Source organism: Salvelinus namaycush, chromosome 35 (genome assembly GCF_016432855.1).
Source record: "Salvelinus namaycush isolate Seneca chromosome 35, SaNama_1.0, whole genome shotgun sequence".
In the NCBI taxonomy this organism is placed as follows: Eukaryota; Metazoa; Chordata; class Actinopteri; order Salmoniformes; family Salmonidae; genus Salvelinus; species Salvelinus namaycush.
In genome coordinates, this window is record NC_052341.1 from 18,553,000 (window position 1) to 18,574,333 (window position 21,334).

Below are 21,334 nucleotides of genomic sequence, written 5' to 3' on the forward strand. Positions count from 1 at the left end.
TCCAAAAATGCTCAGTGGGTGACATGTCTTGTGAGTATGCAGGCAATGGAAGAACTGGGACATTTTCAGCTTCCAGGAATTGTGTACAGATCCTTGTGACATGAGACCGTCCATTATCATGTTGAAACATGAGGTGATGGCCGCGGATGAATGGCACGATAATGGGCCTCAGGATTTCGTCAAGGAATTTCTGTGCATTCAAATTGCCATTGATTAGCAGTGAACGGAAAGTGATGCCTGTCCATACCATAACCCCACCTCCACCATGGGGCACTCTGTTCACAACATTGACATGAGCAAACCGCTCGCCCACCTGACGCCATACACATGTCTGCGGTTGTGACAACTGACAACTGACAAATTCTCTAAAACGACGTTGCAAGCGGCTTGTGGTAGAGAAATGAACATTAAATTCTCTGGCAGCAGCTCTGGTGGACATTCCTGCAGTCAGCATGCCAATTGCATGCTCCCTCAAAACTTGAGACAGCTGTGGCATTGTGTTGTTTGACAAACTGCACATTTTAGAGTGGCCTTTTATTGTCCCCAGCACATGGTGCACCTGTGCAATGATCACGCTTAATCAGCATCTTGATATGTGACACCTGTTAGGTGGATGTCTTATCTTGGCAAAGGAGAAATGCTCACTAACAGGGATGCAAACAAATTTGTGCACAAAATTTGAGAGGAATAAGCTTTTTGTGCGTATGGAAACTTTGTGTGATCTTTTATTTCAGCTCATGAAACATGGGACCAACCACATGTTGCGTTTATATTTTTTGTACAGTGTTGTAACACCTCACCAGAACAGGCTGATGATGTCACAATGAGTGGGTTGACATACAGTACACACAGGGATTAAGGTTAGGTCACTAATGGTGAGTTCTATTGTGTTATTCTGACCCTCTCACATCGGCTGTCTCGTGTCAGGTCCTTTGTCATGCTAGAGTGGCATTTTTATTAACCACTCACCCACTGAAGTTGTTTTTCATTGAACAGGAATAGCCATTACAAATGCTCAAGTACAGTTCAAGCACAGGTAGTTCATTGGCCACTTGATATTCCGCTGTGTTGTGCATTTTTTATTATTATTATCGCTTTTTTGTGTTCCAAATGTAATGGTTGCTAAGAGAGATCATGCTATCATAATTTAAATAAACATTTCTAGGACAATTTTGAATCTGTATAATGTGTCACGCCCTGACCATAGAGAGCCCTTGGTTCTCTATGGTGTAGTAGGTCAGGGCGTGACTAGGGGGTGTTCTAGCTCAATATTTCTATGTTGGTGTTTTGTATGGTTCCCAATTAGAGGCAGCTGGTATACGTTGCCTCTAATTGGGGATCATATTTAGGTAGCCATTTTTCCCCACCTGTGTTTTGAGGGATATTGTTTTGTGTTTGTGCATGTGCACCACTACTTTCACGTTTCGTTATTGGTTTATTGTTTTTGTTTGAAGTTTCACCGTAATAAAGATGTGGAACTTCAATCACGCTGCGCCTTGGTCCGCTCATTACGACGATCGTGACAGAATGCCTATATGATCCAAAACAGATAAGCCTATAGTCTATATGTTGTAGGCTAACTATATAGACGCTGGGTTGTTTAACAACAAAACCAATGTGTGTGCAACTTTGGGACAAAACTGTCAACTCCAAAGGATTATTGACAACGTGAACTATATTTAGTCTCCAAATGTTTATTGAAAACATAAATACATTTACACAATAAGCACTTGTGTCTCAAATACAACCTTACAGGTGTTGATTAGCTAGTGAATTTTTTTGCCACATTAGCATAGACATGACATAGGTAAAAACATCTTGCAACAAAACATGGTTTCAAGAACAAGATACAACTATCTGAAACATCCCACATGGCAGCTTCTTGTCATTGTTGCCATCTGACCATTCAGAATCATAACACATGGCCTTCTGCCCCATCGATACATGTGCATATAAGTAAATGGCCCAGTGCACATCATTTTTGTGACGTTGTCAGGCAACCCATCTATGGGACAAGGCCCAGGTAAAATGGATACTCAATATAATCTGTGGTAACAATTGTGTGTCTATCAAATGGCGCCCGGAGATCCGATTTCAGGGCCTTGGAGAGACACCACAACTGAGTGTAAGAAAAGCGCTAAACGAGAGTTCAGCTCCACCACTGGTGAAGAGCGTCACACAAAGTAGACCCCTGTGGATTCTAAACGAGTAGACACAAGTCTTTACATGGCCCCAGTTGCATTTGCATATAATACAATTATTTTTCTATGCTTACAGTCATGAAAGATTAAATTGCATTGAATTGCATTAATCATAACCTTTGGGGCACGGTGCTGCTAGTGACATTTAAATGTCAAGAAGAAAGGAGACTAGAGGAAGATTGGCATTCTTTAACAAGTTTTAATGTCAAGTGCACAAGTACAGTGAAATGCCTTTCATGCAAGCTCTAAAGCCAATAATGCAGTAATAAATATCAATGTAGTAATAAAAATAACAAGGTAGGACAAAAAAAGAAGAGGAATTCAAATAAAAAATAAGAAAAACACGAGAAAGTAAGAAGCCATATAGAGGGTCAGTTCCAGGGTCAGTTCCAATACCATATTTAGAATGTGCAGGGATATAGGTAGATAGGTATAGGGGTAAGGTGACTAGGCATCAGGATGTATGATAAACAGAGTAGCAGCAGCGTAAATGAAGATTGTATGTGAGTGTGCGTGCATGTTATGTGTGTGTTGGAGTGTCAGTGTGCGTGAGTGTTTAGAGTCATGTGAGTGAGCATGATTGAATCTGTTGGGGCTGTATGCAATTTGGACTGGGTCTAGGGTGACTGGGAGGATGGAGTTGAGGTGTGCAATACCAGCTTTTCAAAACACTTCATGATAACAGATGTGAGTGCTACAGGGTGTTAATCATGAAGCCTTAGAGTTCTTCTGAACAGGACTAATGGTGATCATTTTAAAACACGTGGAGATGACAGACTAGGACAAGGTTGAAAATGACCGTGAAAATACCTGCCAGCTGATCTGTGCATGCCCCGAAAATGTGACCTGGCACTTAGAGCATGGAACTGATTGACAGAGCAAGGTTTGGGCATGAGGAGAACACAGTCTCCCGCTAACATAATCTCTAGACACTTAATTAAGTAGGCCTACAGACTGGTGTTGCAGATGGCTATATTTATTTTTGCAACAGCAACCCTACTTCCCGCAGCTATGCACACAGCACAGGTATGAGAGCGAGAGCGAGAGCGGAGAGCGAGAGCGAGAACAAGAGAGAGAGAGAGATGCAACCCCATCCATTAATTTGGAGCTAGGGTGATATTCATTTCTGGCTACGTTCCATTCCAAAAACTTTCCATTTCTCATCTGCCCTCTTCCACTCACTTTCCGTTCACTGATCAGATTCAGTAGCTTAAGTAAGAACAATTGTTCCAGTCAAAAGAGTTAGCTGTCATCTATCCATTCCTGTCAAATGTAGGTGTCACGCCCTGACCTTAGAGAGCCTTTTTATGTCTCTATTTGGTTTGGTCAGGGTGTGATTTGGGGTGGGCATTCTATGTTCTTTATTTCTATGATTTGCGATTCTATGTTTTGGCCGGGTATGGTTCTCAATCAGGGACTGCTGTCTATCGTTGTCTCTGATTGGGAATCATACTTAGGCAGCCTGTTTTGCCACTTTAAGTTGTGGGATGTTGTTTTTGTTAGCTCTGGTGAGCCTTCAAGACGTTACTTTCGTTGTTCTTTTGTTGTTTTGTTTGGTGTTCGGTTTTTTAAATAAAGAAGAATGAACACGTACCACGCTGCACCTTGGTCTCATCCTTCCGACGACGGCCGTTACAGTAGGAGAGGGAACGAGGACAAAGAGGAGGCCAGGTATGAGTACAAGCATGGGATAGTGCAGCTCCTGCTTCCTCTAGTCACACAGATAAATATGGCATTGGGCAGGGTCCGAGTGAACGTACTGCGCGCGCTCCAGTCGAGTAATATCGAGGAGGACCGCACTTCGGTGGCGAAATGTGTATACTGTTTTTCTGTTAAATGCCTGGGTATTGGACTATTATGATCTCTTTCGGCAAGGCGACAACTAACTCTAGATGTATGGGTGAAATCCCAATCTCACAACTAGAACAGGGGCGGAGCGCAGAGCATCTCTCTGGGTCTCACCTGTGTGCGTGTCTGAATTGGACACTCCACACAGCGCAAACGATGTGAGAACAAGCGGGAGATGAATCTAACGAATTCTTACTCCAATTTTGGACATTCATTTTCAACGAATCTTTCACTTTTGGGACCTCAACATGAGCACAACAACTGGAGTTTACAGGAGGATACCAACCCCTACCCGGACTTGTTCTTATTTTCGGGACACGAACCGAGCACCATCGTGTTGGTGGTTATGTACTCTCTGTCCTTCCTCACGGGGCTCGGAGGGAACATTATGGCTCTCCTGGTCCTCACCCGAAAGAGGACGGGTCTGGCGGGAGTGTCGGCGACCCGCAGACTGCTGGTGAACTTAGCGGTGTGTGACATGATGGTGGTATGTGTGTGCATGCCAGTTAACCTGGGACTCCAGGTCTACAACGCCTGGGTGTTCGGTGAGTTTCTGTGCCGCACCGTGCCGTTCGTTCAAGCGGTATCAGTGTCTGCGAGCGTCCTGAGCCTGGCTGTGATCAGTCTGAACCGCTACTACAGCGTGCACAATCCTCTCCACGCCCGTTTTTTTTTTACCGGGCGGCGGATACTGTGTATGATCTGTGTGGTGTGGAGCGTGTCGTCGGGGCTGTGCATACCGCTCCTCTTCATGAACACCATCCAGACTCTGTCGCTGCTGGACATCACCGTCACTGTGTGCGTGGAGAGCTGGAACGAAGTCAAACTGAAACAGAGATATAGCTTCCTGCTCTTTTGCTCTCTCTACGGCTTTCCGGTGTTGTTTAACCTGGTTATAAGCGTGCTGACCGGCTGGAAGCTGTGGGGCACCGATGACAAACGGACGCAAGATTCAAATACATTTGGCGTTAAGCTATCACTGTCCCGCCTCAAAGTGCGTAAAAGGATAGCCAAGATGGTGCTGTCACTAGTTGTGCTTTTCACACTGTCCTGGTTACCTCTGTATGTAGTGGACATATGGTTAGACTTGAACATGACTGCATCTTTAAAGAATGAGGATGATGTGAACCAGGTCAACCACGAGTGGATTCTTCACGGGAGACCATTTGCGCTATGGCTGGGTCTGACCAACTCTGCTCTCAACCCGCTCTGTTATTGTTTCGTGGGAAACTTGCACAGGTCTGCGAAACGGTTCAGGAAAAGCTACCGACTGAAACTGTCGTCAGTGTTCAGTCTGTTGCCACAGCAGTCCTCCATGACTATGGGCAGCATCTCAGTGCCTAAAGTCGTGCCATACAGCAGGGCGCAATCGGTGAATCGCAGCGCAGAGATGGGCGCATCGAGCAAGTACGCCAATTTAGGCGACAAACTAACCAAGAGCAAGAGCCTGTCCTCTGTGACAGCGTGTGAGACTGTTTTCGACTGATTGACAGAGACAACTACCTGGTTACAGGGTGAAGGTCACAGTTATTTCTCCAATGGACTGGAAAGCGTTCATCCTACAGTTCAAAATGAGATATTCTGTGAAAATCTGTCCCTTTTTCAACGCAACCTCCAAAGCAAATGGAGATATTTGCCATAAATGCAAGGAACAGATTAGAATGTTGCCCTTATAATTATGAAGTGTGGTGTTGTCTGTATTATGGAGTGTGTTGCCGCTTTAAAAACGGCCCATGATTCTAGGATTGTTGAAGAATCAAAAGGGCAATGTAAATGATGAGCATGAGGTCCTATACCTGATTTTTTTGGGACTTGGCTTCACTGAATCCAATTTCAAACAGGCTATTTGATGTTGCTTTCATGTGTACAAAATAATGTGCATCTCATTCGATTGTGCATAATAGGCTAGTTGTCTTTATATAGTGATCCAAAATGATTAATGTATACAATGTATAAACTCCCTGTTTAAATACTCGAATATAATTAATTTACCCTCAAGTCCTATGAAGTAGAACTCATCCATCAACATTCAATTCCAAGTCAACGAAATGAGCTGTATCCAAAACTTAAATCGTGCCAATTATAAAAACCATTATGTTAGTAGTTCAATTATAAGGCTACATTGTATGACTATAATTCTGTAGTTATTCGTCCAAGTCCATTCAAATTGCTTCCATAATTGTTAAATTAGAGAATTGTAGGACCATCATATTTTATATTCCTAGTTATTATTCCAAGTCCATTTAATTTGCCTTCATAGATGGTATAGATTGATATCTCCATTCATCCTTACTCTGGCAAGGCTGTGACGCATGTCTTTTGGCAGACGGATCGCTCCCTGCTGACTGGCACCATTATGAGTCGAGTTGGCTCCTTGGCAGGGTGGGATGGGGCCCCGCTGGTGGCCGGGACACGGAGCCTGATTTCCAGATTAAAAATGGTACTGCTGAGACGGCCCGAACCCGCTGCCCACCTGTAGGTGACTACAGAGCCCTGGCACCAAAATCAATCTCCTGCCATCTGCAGTTACTGAAGCCTGATGTATCTCCACACAACATGGAAGATCCCTGGATATATTATAAAAGTTTTACTTAAAAGCCATTTTGGTTCTTTGAAGGTTGACGGATACACTTATAGCCCGCCCGCCGCATTAAGGTGCCTCCAACCTCCTGTGAATTACTGATTGTCTGCAATGGTTTTGACAGAGACATGAGAGAGAGAAGGGAGCTTCGATTACATTAAAACCTTTTCTCAATAGGGGGTGCTGTTTGCACTTTGTAATAATTTCGTTCCCAAATTAAACTGCCTCGTACTCAATTCTTGCTTGTACAATATGCATATTATTATTACTATTGGATAGAAAACACTCTCTGGTTTCTAAAACCGTTTGAATTATATCTGTGAGTAAAACAGAACTGGAGTTGGAGCAATTTTCCTATGAGGATGTGAGAATGCTGAAATCTGCAGGCTGTTCTGAGGTCCCTTTATTAATTTGCCTGTCTTCTATTGGTTGAGATGCACTGCATACGCCTTCCCCTGGATGTCAGCGAATAGTGAGAATTGAAATGGTGTTGCTAGGCAGATCTGAGAGCTTATAAATGGGCTGGCAACGTGGGGTCCTTCCTTTCTTCTCTTCGCCATGACGCAAAAAGGACCTCTGGATGTCGTTCTAGAAAGCTCCCGTTATAGCCCTTAGATATATCCGGCTCTGTTTTTATTCGATATAGGTGTTAAAGACATCATAATGTTGTTATTTTAAACCGAGTTATATCAGTTTATATCAGTATATTGCGATTTTCGGATATTTATTAGTGCTGCGTTATAGTGAGTTGGACACGTCTTTGCCACATGGCTAATGTTTACTGCTAATTCCAACGTTGAAGACTACATTCTACAACCGAGCAACGATTCTTTTGGACAAAGGACAACTTGCCCAAGATTCTGATGGGAGCTCATCAAAAAGTAAGAACTATTTATGATGTTAATTCGTTGTTCTGTTGAAAAATGTTAAACTCATATTCCGCCATTAATTTCGGTGCGGTCTCGCTTTAACGCACGCTGTATGTCGTAGTAACGTTAATTTTACAAATCTAACACAGCGATTGCATTAAGAACTAATGTATCTTTCATTTGCTGTCCAACCTGTATTTTTTAGTCAAGTTTAGGATTAGTTACTGATTAGATTAGGTGCCTCTCCCAAGATTTCTCCCGACATATTGTTGGCAGCTTGGCTACTTTTCTCATTGTATAACCACGATTTGTGCCGCTAAATATGCACATTTTCGAACAAACTCTATATGTATTGTGTAATATGATGTTATAGGACTGTCATCTGAAGAAGTTTGAGAAGGTTAGTGAAAAAATTAATATCTTTTGCTGGTTTATTCGTTATCGCTATTGTTGGCCTGAATCAATGCTGTTGTGTGGTTGGCTATTGTAGTAAGCTAATATAATGCTATATTGTGTTTTCGCTGTAAAACACTTAAAAAATCTGAAATATTGGCTGGATTCACAAGATCTTTGTCTTTCATTTGCTGTACGCTGTGTATTTTTCAGAAATGTTTTATGATGAGTATTTAGGTAATACACGATGGTCTCTGTAGTTATTCTAGTTGCTTTGGTGAGAGTTGTGATGGTGGCTGCAATGGTAAACTATGATTTATACCTGAAATATGCACATTTTTCTAACAAAACATATGCTATACAATAAATATGTTATCAGACTGTCATCTGATGAAGTTGTTTCTTGGTTAGTGGCTATTTATATCTTTATTTGGTCGAAATTGTGATAGCTACCTATGCAGGAAAAAAATGGTGGGAAAAAAAAGTTGTGTCTTTTGCTATCGTGGTTAGCTAATAGATTTACATATTGTGTCTTCCCTGTAAAACATTTTAAAAATCAGAAATTATGTCTGGATTCACAAGATGTGTATCTTTCATCTGGTGTCTTGGACTTGTGATTTAATGATATTTAGATGCTAGTATTTACTTGTGACGCTATGCTAGGCTATGCTAGTCAGCTTTTTTACTGATGGGGGTGCTCCCGGATCCGGGATTGTGATGAAGTAGAAGCCTTCCTTCATGGACTCTCACAACCCTTCAAGCTTCTCTACATCGGTGTTTCTGTAAGGCTTTGATCACTGCAAGATAGTTTAGCCAAGTGAGTATTTTAGTGCATGTGAGATATATCAGCGTTCCTTTGAGAATTTGATTCATATTTAAAAAGAATCGGTAACCATTCCACATGTTGACAAAATAAAATACGCTAGACAAGGTGGGATCTTTTTGTGTCGGTAAAATGAATTATGCGAGAAATGTCGGTGGAAACGCTTTTATGCGCAAATATTGATATTATAACCATAATTTCCAAGTAAACTTGCAGTCATGCGATGACATGTTGTGTGGTCCTCCCGACTCAGGAAACCATGCAGTTTATTAGGCTACAGATGCAATAATTTATGATGAACTTCACAGGGTGGTGAAAGTGCAAGGTTGAGGTTCCTTTCCAATAAATATCGAGGGTCTTATTCTGGGGACATGATGATCGATGCTTGGCTGCCATTTAACAAATAATAATATAATCTTATCATGTGGGCCAGGGTTTCTCAAACTCGCTCCTTGGGAACCCAAGGTGTGCACATTTTGGTTTTTGCCCTAGAATACACAGCTGATTCAAATAATCAACTAATCATCAAGTTTTGATTATTTGAATGTGCTGTGTAGTGTTAGGGAAAAACCCAAAAGGTGCACCCCTTGGGGTCCCGAGTTTGGGAAACGCTGATGTAGGCTATAGAGTACCACAGTCATAATACCCATAAAACCTAGCAGTCACACAAGGAAATGGTTCCATACATTTTTTCCATAGGGGATGTCAGAAACACTTCAAATAAGGCCTGTGTTTCGTGTAGGCTTACCCTGGCGTGCTGTTTTATCAATATATTTGCCTGTATTTACCCCCCCCCCAAAAAAATATGAAATTCTAATTAGCTGCTAATGTGGCTTTCATAAAGAACTACAAATGCCATGTTGATGTGGACAAGACTGCCAAATCAAGGAAAAGGTAAGAATCTCTGGATTAACTATCTAATGTTAGCTACATTTATTAATGAATAAATTGGCAAAATGTATTTCCTGCTGAAGGTGATGTTATCTCCCAGTGTGTTTGAAAGCAGACTGAACTAGGTTTCCGCTAGGATTTTGCCTGTGCTTATAGCTGTATTCCATTTATTTTTACCCTATAAACTCCCTAGTCCTTGCCAATGACAAGCATACCCATAATGATGCAGCCACCACCATGCTTGCAAATATGAAGAGTGGATCTCAGTGATGTGTTGGATTTGAGCGGTTTCTCTGAGCGGTTTCCTTACTCTCCGCCAACTGAGTTAGGAAGGACGCTTGCATCTTTGATTGCATCAGTGACTGTGTGTATTGATACAAAGTGTAATTAATAACTTCACCATGCTCAAAGAGATATTCAATGGCAGCTTTTTCTTCACCCATCTACCAGTTCTTTGCGAAGCATTGGAAAACCTCCCTGGTCTTTGTGGTTGAATCTGTGTTTGAAATTAACTGCTCAACTGAGGGACCTTACAGATAATTATACTGTATGTGTGGGGCACAGAGATGAGGTAGTCATTCAAAAATCATGTTGCACAGAGTGAGTTGAATACTTATTGACTCAAGAAATGTCAATAATAATTTTTTATTAATATGTAAAATATTCTAAAACATAATACCACTTTGACATTATGGGGTATTGTGTGTTGGCCAGTGACACAATCTCAATTTAATACATTTTAAATTCAGGATGTAACAAAACAAAATGTGGAAAAAGTAAAAGGGTGTGAATACTTTCTGAAGGCAATGTAAGTGATGACTAATCAATCCCTAGAGGTACCGCTATTAAAATGTCTTCTGACCTTAATGGGACTTCCTGGATAAATAAAGGTTACATACATTTTTTTTCTTCAAAGGCTTCCGACAACCACATTAATATTTAGACCTTTCCCCTGCGGAAGGACTTACATTTAACCATGATTATGATACATTTCTGAAGATAGGACCTGACCCTGCAAAAGGCTCTGTGGTTTGGAAAGAAAATGACATATCACAAACAAATCAATACAATAAAGTCCTGGGAGGAAATAAGCATAGAATAGTGTTTCTAAACATTTTATGGGTCAGTGGTCGTTCTAGATAGGTCAATACCTCAGTCCCCTAGATGTTTTATGACGACTCTGCAGTTATTTGTGGAAGAAACAGATCAGTCAAGAGGGACAGGTAGAGGGAGAGATCCTTTTGTACTTGAACTATTTGCACACCGTTACAACACTGTATATGACATTTGAAATGTCTTTATTCTTTTGGAACGTCTGTGAGTGTAATGTTTACTGTTAATTGTTATTGTTTATTTCCCTTTTGTATATTATCTACTTCACTTGCTTTGGCAATGTTAACATATGTTTCCCATGCCAATAAATCCCTTAAATTGGAATTTAATTGACTAGAAGACATGCAAATATAGAGGAAAGATGGGCGGCACAAGCAGAGAAGGGAGGGTTGAGAAAGACCAGTGAGTACAGACAGACAGAACAACCTCCCCCACACACATATAACCACTTTCAAGATGCTGCATTTAGTATTTTATTTTTAATAGTAACCTTAGTCATTTCCCAACAAGTCCAACTAATTGTTTCCTATCTGTTTTGAATTCTGTATACAAGTGGTACACAGCACTCCCTCGCTGTGTACCACACTCCCTCGCTGTGTACCTCGCTGTGTACCACACTCCCTCGCTGTGTACCACGTGGGTCGCTTCAGCCAGGCTATACAAATAAACCTGTTATTACAGTTCAATAGCAATGAACGATGTTGACAAAATAATTGGATCTAACACACGAATACTAATTTTCCCCGTGAGTAAAGTTGTGTCGCCAATATCAATCTAAGGGACTTTATTGGCATGGGAAACATATGTTTGCCTTGCCAAAGCAAGCGAAATAGATAATTATCAAAAGTGAAAAAAAGAATATAAAATGAACAGTAAACATTACACACAAACATTCCAAAAGAATAAAGACATTTCAAATGTCATATGTCCATATACAGTGTTATAATGATGTGCAAATAGTTAATGTACAAAAGGGAAAATAAATAAACAAATATAGGTTGTACAATGGCGTTTGTTCTTCACTGGTTGCCCTTTTCTTGTGGCAACAGGTCACAAATCTTGCTGCTGTGATGGCACACTGTGGTATTTCACCCAATAGATATGGGAGTTATCAAAATTGGATTTTGTTTCGAATTCTCTGTGGGTCTGTGTAATGAGGGAAATATGCATATCTAATATGGTCATACATTTGGCAGGCGTTTAGTAAGTGAAGCTTCTTTTTGGAACCAGGTTCTCTCAATAGCAAGGCTATGCTCACGGAGTCTATACATAGTCAAAGATTTCCTTAATTTTGGGCCAGTCACAGTGGCCAGATATTCTGCCGCTGTGCACTCTCCGTTTAGGGCCAAATAGCTGTTTCTTTGTAAATTCTTTCCACTATGTCAAGTAATTGTCTTTTTTTTCTCATGACTTGGTTGGGTCTAATTGTGTTGCTATCCTGGGGCTGTTTGTTTGTGAACAGAGCCCCAGGACCAGCTCCCCTCATCCATTCGAATAATTAAAACAAGTGCATGCTATCAGTTGTCGAGATCAGTGATTTTGTGAGGTTTTAATGTGGGAGAAGCAGGAATCAGATGACACCGCAAAGAGAAAAATAAATGAAACTCATTTCCTCATCGTCAACCTCTGCTTACGGTACAGTCCCTCTTGACTTATATCCAATTACTTTGTACAAGAATAAATAAAATCACATAACATTGAAATTCAATGCAATCTTCCTAAAAAACTACATCTCAGTATTAACATTCTGTTCTTTAGAGGTCATAAATAAACAATGTTAAGGGTGTGTGGGAAATTGGCTTATTGTGCAACTGGTAAACAAAGGTATGTTGTGAGAAGACAAAAGTCCTGACCACGCTTCCGATTATCATACACATTTATTTTAAAATCAGCTCTTATGGACATTGGTTCTGAAGTGTGTGTTCTGTTAATTTCTTAATGGATGCATCACGTCTATCATGAGAAAAAAAGAATGAAAGAAAAGTGCATCTTAGGAAAAGAGGACAGTACTGTGAAGCGACTGAGCGCCACTCAACTCTAAACTCACACACACAGCCTCTCCAATACAACATTAACACACTCAGGTTGCTCATCAAGTATCTCCACAGACTACCACTGTTCACTTCCCACATGACCAGAGTCCTTGGTGCATCCAAAATGGCTCCCTTATTCCCTATATCGTGCACTACAGTTGACCAGAGCTCTATAGGCCCTGGTCAAAAGTGGTGCACTATATAGTGAATAGGGGTACCATTTAAGACTCAGCCTATTGAAGTTGACATCTCAGTATTTTTCTTTCTGCAGGCAAAAGATGCAGCACTGAGTCAGCAGGAGGAGGGGGATCCTCAGATGGGGGGGGGGGGGGGGGGGGTGCTAGGTCCCCTGGCAGATCCCCCCCTGACATGGTAACTTCCTATAAGACAGATGTCTCATGGGAATGTTCACATGTTGGTGCTCATTCGTGATTGGCTGTTGGCAGAGTTGAGTTCGCCTTGGCTGCCCTCCCTGGGAGGAGACTGGAGAGAGAGGGAGGGAAAAAGGGAGGAGGGGGGGGAGAGAAATAAGGTTGAGTGGTTGACATCCTCTATAAGCAAAGACGGGGGAGAACTAAATTCTCATCCTGCATTCTGATGCCTTTACCAGTCTTCAGACGTAAGAACATACAGTATATGTATCAAAAGGAAAACGTACCAAGCATACAATATAAAAAGTGTTGCAGCTATTCTCTGGTACTGTAAGATCATGACAAACTGGGGTGAGAGGGACAGACGACAGAGATTCCTCCTCTGAATCAAAGGTATTTTATTTCAGAGCCAATGATGTGTGGAAATGAGCAGTAGTGGATGGCTGAGAGGAACAGAGATGAGGAGAGGGGGAGGACGGCCTGTAGAGAGGATGGGTGGACCAGAGGTCAACGAGATAGAATGAAAGGAAGACCAAGCGGATATGGGAACGAGAGAAAGAAAGGAGCTGATTAGATGGCGGCACTGATAGGGAGGCTGATTGAGGCAAGGATGTCAAAATAAAGAAATAAATAGCAGTTCTGAGAGATGTCCATATCCTAAAGGTAAAAGGCAACAAAAAAAAAAGGGGGGGGGGGGGGTCAAGATGAGTAGAGAGAAAGCAGCCTGAAAACCCCAGGGAGACCCTGTGTGCAGAGGTACCTTGACGTGTATCTGGTTGCGCAGCACGGCAGCTCGTAAGATCATGGCTTTGGCTCGCCTCTGGAACTCCTTGCCCATGTGGATAGACTTCTCAAACGTGTGGCTCCGCTGGTCCACGTCCCGCGCATACAGGATCTGAGATGAGGAGGGAAGAGTATTTCATAGTCTCTTTGTACATAAATGTGCTCGGCATCTCAAAGAGAGAAGGGAGGAGAGAGACAGGCTGGGGATAAGAGCGCTGTGGCAAACCATTTGGGTCACTGTCAAATCAACATCCCATGCTGCATTATAAGATTATAAACTGTTAAACAATGAAAGAGTGATCGGAGCTCATCTAGTGAGTGTGAGTGAGAGAGCTGGGGGGTGGGGTGTATATGTGACTTGACTCTTGAGTGTGTGTGTGTGTGTGTGTTACCTTGCTGTGGGAGTCTATGCGTGCGTTGATAAGTCCCTCCAGTATGAGCTGGGTGAGTTCGTCTTCCAGAGCTAGCACCGTGGTGTTGAAGGCCTGGGCCATCTTAGTCATGTCTGCAGACACGTACGGGCTGAAGTACTGCAACACACACACACGTTAACATCTTAGTCATACATGCAAATGAAAAGTAGAGACTGAGGTACTGCACACGCATGAATGACCCTCGCCCACACCACTACACAAAAAAAAGTGTACATTACAGCAGACCTTGCAGCAAACACACACACATTAATACTGGGGAGAGAGAACCTGCTCTGAATGTTAATGATCCCCAAACCAAACTATTTTGATTACATATTTATTATTTACAATCTAAATAACACCAGCGTAACGCACACCCTCCAACAAGTATCCCAACCATCATCCCACTGCAGTAAGACAGAAAGGAGACCAAGAGGTCAAGCAGAAGAACAATGTCGAATTTAGGGCATGATATTAACTAACATTAGCAGAACAACCATCTTAGGTGCCATACTTCACCTGCTAGTCCAGTTAACCCTGGTTGCTTCCCAACCAGGGATACGGTCAGAAGTAGTGATCTATAGAAGGAATAGGGTGCCATTTGGGATGCAACCCTGTAGATGTTTGACCCCAGGAGTCAGTGTCATTCAGACACATTTCCTCAGCTAAATGTAGTATTGATTGCTGCCTGAGCTAGAAGTGACAGGTTTCCATCCAATTAGAGACAGATTTTCATGTGAATATTCTAGAATCTGCATATAATGGTTATTATATCAATATGTGCGCAGAGGCATTTACACCTCCATTTCTCGCATAATTAATTTTACAGACACAAAAAGATCCCACCATGTCGAACGAACAAATTGTCTGTCAGCATTTTCAAAAATTGTACCGAAACTGTCACAATTTTTTTTATTTACGGTATGACTTTACGCGCATAAAAACTGTGGATGGAAACGTGGTTAGAGAGAGAAGTTTTGTTTCCGATTCTTTCCCACAGACGCAACGATTGCCTTTTTTTTTATGTCTATGGGGGAGCCATTGACTGACTAATTGACTATTCAAACCCATCCGTAGTTGTGAGTATATAAGGAAAACAACAGAATACTCTGGATGTCCATGATGTTCAGTATTATATGGGAGTACTGGAGGAAAAGTGTTCCTGTCCCCCAGTCTCACCTGTATAAGGGCTCTGTTCCTGATCAGTGTGTAGAGGGTCAGTACGTGGGGGGCCAGGTACATGTCTAACAGCAGATTATCCTGAGAAATAAGAAAAGCAATCTGCATTTAGGACAGGTTTCAAATATGTGTTATCAACATAATGAAAATACAGAACTAGGAAAATACACCATAGCTTTCAACGTAGTAAATCACGTTACTTGGTTCTTACGTCGTTTAATTCCCATTTTCAAATTCTTTGCTACCCATTTTATGTTTTTCACATCAATGCAATCACTGGATCGATTGATAATCATAGATCATTAATTAGATTAATCTCACCTTGATCTCATCCAGCATTTTGAGACAGGAAGCGTACTTTGACTCATAGAACTTAAAGATGATGTCACGGACCTGAGGCTCCAACTCTAAGAATAATTTAAAGGAGCTGGGAGGACATAAAAGACATGAATAGAAGATGGTGGATGGTAACACAGCTCGATTAGTTACATGAAAAACACACACCATTTATACAGCAGATACACAGGCGTTTGCGCACTCACACACCTGCTTGAGATTACGTTCTTCTGTAGCTCCTGTCTGTCGAAGGTGGCGAGGGCACACATCCCTCCGTACACAGCTACATTGCTGGGGGACAGGAGCTGGACACACAATACAGGAGGTTGGTACAATGCCAACAGAAAAAAATTAAAATATTAGAATTTGTCTTTACAATTGTCCAAGTACCCTTGTCCTAGTTGTTGTTGCCTTCCCAAATGTTGATAAACAATACACAATTATCACAGGGAAGTCACAGACTTCACCTTTAAAGTACTACACAGACAGGCAGGCAGACCGACCGACTAACCTCAGCGAAGTCACAGTGGTCGAAAGAGGCCAGCAGGAAGCACTTGGCTGCTTGTTTGTACTTTCTGGAGGCCAGCTCAGCTAGGCCTGGGGGACAGTGACAAATATACAGACGTGGAGGAGGAACAAGGAGAAAGAACGAGAGGTCAAATGAACCTGAGTGTGGGAAGAGAACTTTGTAATCTAATCAAAGCAGAAGGGGGTTTAAAACAAATCCATTTTCATTGAAACAAAACATTAGCATGAGTGTCTGGACCTGTTGAAGATTGGCATCTGTTGTTAGTGAGTTTTATACCCTCTAGAGAACAACAGGTGAAAATATTTATGTACATCTCTTTGTAGAACAACAAAGATAGTGAGTGAATTACCTGCAGCACATTTTAATTTGGTGAGGACTGACTGACTCTGGCAATCTCTCTCCCCTCTTTGCTGAAACAAAAATAAAGATATTCCCTCAGTAAAGATGGACACGTCTGTGTTTTTTTAAGACAGTAGAGGACTTATGCTCTCTCTCTGAGGAACCTATGACTTACCTCTGCTATCTCTGGAGTGGATTCAGCTTTGCTTACATAACTAAGGACGTGGGACCAGTTCTGGAGGTAGACGCTAACCTGATAGATGAAACAGTAAACAAACAGTAAATTCAGTAAGAAAGCCTGTAGGACACATATCAATACCGCCCTCTAGTGCTAGTCATTGAAGTTAATCATACCACAGAGAAAGCAAGAGGCTGAGAACAAGTGAGGCAGAGACAGAACGAAAGAGGAATATAGCCCTTCTGCCCTCCAGACTTTACATCAGGATTAAGAGCATTGATCAAAAAACTAGGACCACTAACTGTCATTATGATGAATGATGACATACCTTGATAACATTAAGACACATGTTTATGACATGCTTGGCGCTAGTGCAGTAGTCTCGGGCTCGGGAGTAGCACTTAAGGGCGTTGCTGAGGTCACCGCAGTCCAAGTAGTGGTCCCCAAGGTCATCATGACCCCTCCTGAGGTGAAAAAAATAATTATAGAGAGCGTTTGGGCCAGTACCACAGAGAAAGAGAGGTCAGGAAAGGAAAATTCAGATCCCCCCCCTTTGGCCTGAACAAAGCACTATGCAGAATCACTGATCAACAAATAAATATTCCATTCCAAATGACCTTACATTAAAAAACTACTACTACTAGTCAACTACTCAGTGATTACTTCAAGATCTGCAAACAGATGCAGCACATTGCTCAGGCCGATCCTCTTGGAGGTGAGGATTACCCAATCGGTTTATTATCTACTTGATGCAACCGTAGCGTCTCCCACCCACCTGATGCTCTCTTTGATGGAGTTTCCTTTGTAGTTCTTCAGGTCAGTGTCCAATTTCTCCAGTTTGAGCAGGGCCTTTTTCCTGGTCGACTCGGCCCACGCTGTGTCCAGAGGAGGGGGTTCGACTGCTCCGCCCTCCACCGCAGCATCTGGAGCACCCTGGACCTCTCTGAACACACACACACACGAATCAATCAAACACTCAACAAAAACAAAAAGCACTTTCCAAACCAACAATGAAAAATAACATACTATGTACTAGTAGTAACCACTCTTCGTTGCTGTACCTTCTCTGTGCTATGCTGGAGGGTACTAGGCTAAGCTAGGGCTGTGATACACCTACCTGGTGGCCTCTGTGAGCTTGCGGTGGATCTCCTCGTACACGTCTACGTTGAAGGTCCTGTGGACGAAAGACAGGGCCATCTTCAGGGCCTCGGCGCGGAGCTGGGGACAGTGCTCTGCTATGAACTGCAGCCTCTCAATACGCATCAGACCACAGTAGCTGGATGCATACTGCTCCAGGTCCTAGAGAAAGGGAGACAAAGACACACACACACACACTTCAGTGGGACAAAAGCCTAAAAATTTAGATTTTTCACTCAATAGTCTGCATTTGTATTTAAGGATCCAAACACATTAACGCACTTATATTACACACAAAACAGTACATCATATAACATTATTACACCACTACATATCTACAATACAACATGTATAATACCACATTATTTGTATGCTCGCGTTTGTGTGTGTCTCTTCACAGTCCCCGCTGTTCCATAAGGTGTATTTTTATCTGTTTTAAAATCTGATTCTACTGCTTGCATCAGTTACCTGATGTGGAATAGAGTTCCATGTAGTCATGGCTCTATGTAGCACCTACCAGTCTGTTCTGGACTTGGGTATTGTGAAGAGACCTCTAGTGGCATGTCTTGTGGGGTATTCCCCTTCTACAGATTCCTTTGATTTCAGTTGAACATTTAAATAGCAGTAGAAATGTAATTTGTGTGGTATTTGAGTCCCATCTACATGAAACAAGCCCGCCTTTACAATGCCAGTAGGGGGAAATCCTGGATAGATAGACCATACCAGCGTGGGGTTTTCCACCACATAGTTGACATCTGGTGCATTCTGCTGGTCCTCCTGTGGGTCAGCATCTATCTGCATGGGCTCAACAACCCCCTGAAGAAGAGCGAACATACAGGTAACTGCCAAAATAAAAGAAACACCAACATAAAGTGTCTTAAGAGGGTGTCGGGCCACCACGAGCTGCCAGAACAGCTTCAATGCTACACGTGTCTGGAACTCTATTGGAGGGATGTGACACCATTCTTTCACGAAAATTCCATAATTTGTTGTTTTGTGGATGGTGGTGGAAAACTGTCTCAGGTGCCGCTACAGAACCTCCTAAAATGGGGGGGGGGCAGGTAGCCTAGTGGTTAGAGTTTTGTAGTAACTGAGAGGTTGCAAGATCGAATCCCCGAGCTGACATGGTAAAAATCGGTCGTTCTGCCCCTGAACAAGGCAGTTAAGCCACTGTTCCTATGCCGTCATTGAAAATAAGACTTTTCAATGACGGCCTAGTTAAATAAAGGTACAATTAAAAAATTGGGTTGAGATCAAGTGACTGACACACACACTTTAAACCCCCTTTGCTCTTTTGAGACCCCCTCTTTCAAAGTCACAGAGATATCTTCTTCTAGCAATGGTAGCCAAAATAACAGGCAACGGGGAATTTTTATACATGACCCTAAACATGATGTGATGTTAATTGATTAATTAACTCAGGAACCACACCTGTGGATGCACCTGCTTTCAATATACTTTGTATCCCTGATTTTATCAAGTGTTATCTTTATTTTGGAAGTTATCTGTACATGCTGTTGATAAGTGTCATAGGAGCGTGGCACAATGAGGGGAATACTGACTGTCTGCAACCAGGTTACCAAGGTAATGAAAATAGCCATACATACACGACACTCCCACAATAGACAGATCGCTCATGTCCTACTGGATATTTACATTGGAGACACAATGTACATGTGTTGCTGAACAAAATTAAAAAGGGATGGCTAAACTACTACTAGCTGGATAACAAGTCAACTAACTACAATAACAGAAAACTAGCTAGCTAGCATGACTGTCAAAGTGCCTGAAGAAACCATAAATGACCAGCGAACAGTTTCCTGGGATGCACCTTTCTAAAAAATGTGTCATTCTAACATCTAGTCAGTTGGTATAGAATAACAGTGAATGGAAATATAACGCTGTAGAGTTAACTATATGAACTTACTAAAGTTAGCCTAGCTAGTTAGCTTGCCAGTACTACTAGCGGCCCAAGCTACTCCCGATGTATGCAAGGCTTGCGTGTTTATCAGAGTATCCACCGTCCCAGTTAAGCGCGAGGACAGCCTTCTCCACGTGCCTACCCGCATACCGTTTTTGTGTAAACATGCATCAAAATCGATTAATTATTACCTGAAAGTTGAATACTTGCACGGGCAAAGGCATCTTTCACGGTTTGTGACGTTCAGCGGCAGAGAGGAAGAAGCGAAGCGAGACGGATAACTGGGACCAAAATCTGTCTTCTCCAGCAGGTGGCGTTTTCCCCGCTGATCAAGGGAGGAGTTGTTGTATGGAGATCAATGAGTGTCGAATTTAGTTAACAAAAAATGAATGTCTTATTTTCTACTTGAGGCTTATTTGATCGAATATACGTTTGGTAATGCTTACGTTGTTACGAGTGTACTGATATAAGTAGGACACATGATATCCTGCCAAGTTTGAGAAAAAACACTTTATATCGGATTTGTGCCTGTTATCGCATTCGTATCTGTCCTCTCATTGGCTAGAATGGTCCCACCTGATCTTGCCTTCTCCCGACTGCCTTCCATTTCTGAAGACATTTATTTTCATTGTTTGAGCAGCCAGTCGATTAACTGGTCGATATGGTCCGTTGTGTCTCAGTTGGTAGAGCATGGCGCTTGCAACGCCAGGGTTGTGGGTTTGATTCCCATGTGGGACCAGAAAAAATGTACAACAATGTATCCACTCGCTACTGTAAATAGCTCTAGATAAGAGTGTATGTTAAATGACTAAAATGTAATATGATGGATATTCTGAGTCTACAGCAACAAATAACGTCTCGCTATCACATCCGGGGCATGGGTTCACAGGACTCTTTACGTAATGACGTCAGCGCTGCTCCAGATGTGTCCGAGGCAGTGTTATTGCAGCGTTCACATCAACTCCAAACTCGGAAAAATACGAGGTCAAATCATGACGTCAGTGATATTCAGGTTGAAAATTCGGAGCTCTAGAAAAAGGCCCTATATTCCTAGTTGGATGACAGTTCAAATCGATTTTTACCAGTGGGAGATCGTTTGTTCCCGAGTTCCCAGTTTTTTCAACGCACTGAAGTCATCGGAGATTTCCATGTTCCCAGTTGTTTTGAACGCGGAATATTTCGATCAACAACAACAAAACACTGTTGCAAACTGATGGTAATTTGTATTAAGATACAACTAGTTCAGATATTAAAAATGAATTACTCAAATTGTAAATTCTAACAATTTATTTGAGGTCACCCTTGAGATGAATACGTGTTTTTAACTTTGTCACACTAGTTGGCTAAGCCTACTGGAGGGCTTTTGCCGCGAGTTGTTTTGTCTAACAACTTTTTC

At 42.1% G+C, this 21,334-nt stretch overlaps 2 protein-coding genes across 4 annotated transcripts; one reads left to right on the forward strand and one right to left on the reverse strand.

Moving 5' to 3' along the window:
- Nucleotides 1–4,437: 4,437 nt before the first annotated feature.
- LOC120029426 (gastrin/cholecystokinin type B receptor-like) lies at nt 4,438–5,535 on the forward strand. The gene has a single exon (XM_038974640.1). It carries the CDS (start codon nt 4,438–4,440, stop codon nt 5,533–5,535), a length of 1,098 nt encoding a protein of 365 aa, XP_038830568.1.
- Nucleotides 5,536–12,575: 7,040 nt separating this feature from the next.
- Nucleotides 12,576–20,778, reverse strand: LOC120029923 (COP9 signalosome complex subunit 1). 3 transcript variants are annotated; one of them, XM_038975233.1, is made up of 14 exons: nt 20,130–20,778; nt 18,741–18,833; nt 17,998–18,179; nt 17,656–17,823; nt 17,209–17,344; nt 16,878–16,955; nt 16,713–16,773; nt 16,346–16,431; nt 16,045–16,139; nt 15,820–15,925; nt 15,499–15,579; nt 14,299–14,436; nt 13,884–14,018; nt 12,576–13,235 (listed from the first exon to the last, which is right to left on the reverse strand). In XM_038975233.1, the coding sequence occupies exons 1-14, from the start codon at nt 20,160–20,162 to the stop codon at nt 13,161–13,163; spliced, it is 1,467 nt and encodes a 488-aa protein (XP_038831161.1). In that variant the 5' UTR covers nt 20,163–20,778; the 3' UTR covers nt 12,576–13,160. The 3 variants fall into 3 exon arrangements, with proteins under 3 accessions (XP_038831161.1, XP_038831162.1, XP_038831163.1); XM_038975234.1 differs by having other exon boundaries at nt 18,741–18,859; XM_038975235.1 differs by lacking the exon at nt 20,130–20,778 and adding an exon at nt 19,945–20,062.
- Nucleotides 20,779–21,334: the final 556 nt, after the last annotated feature.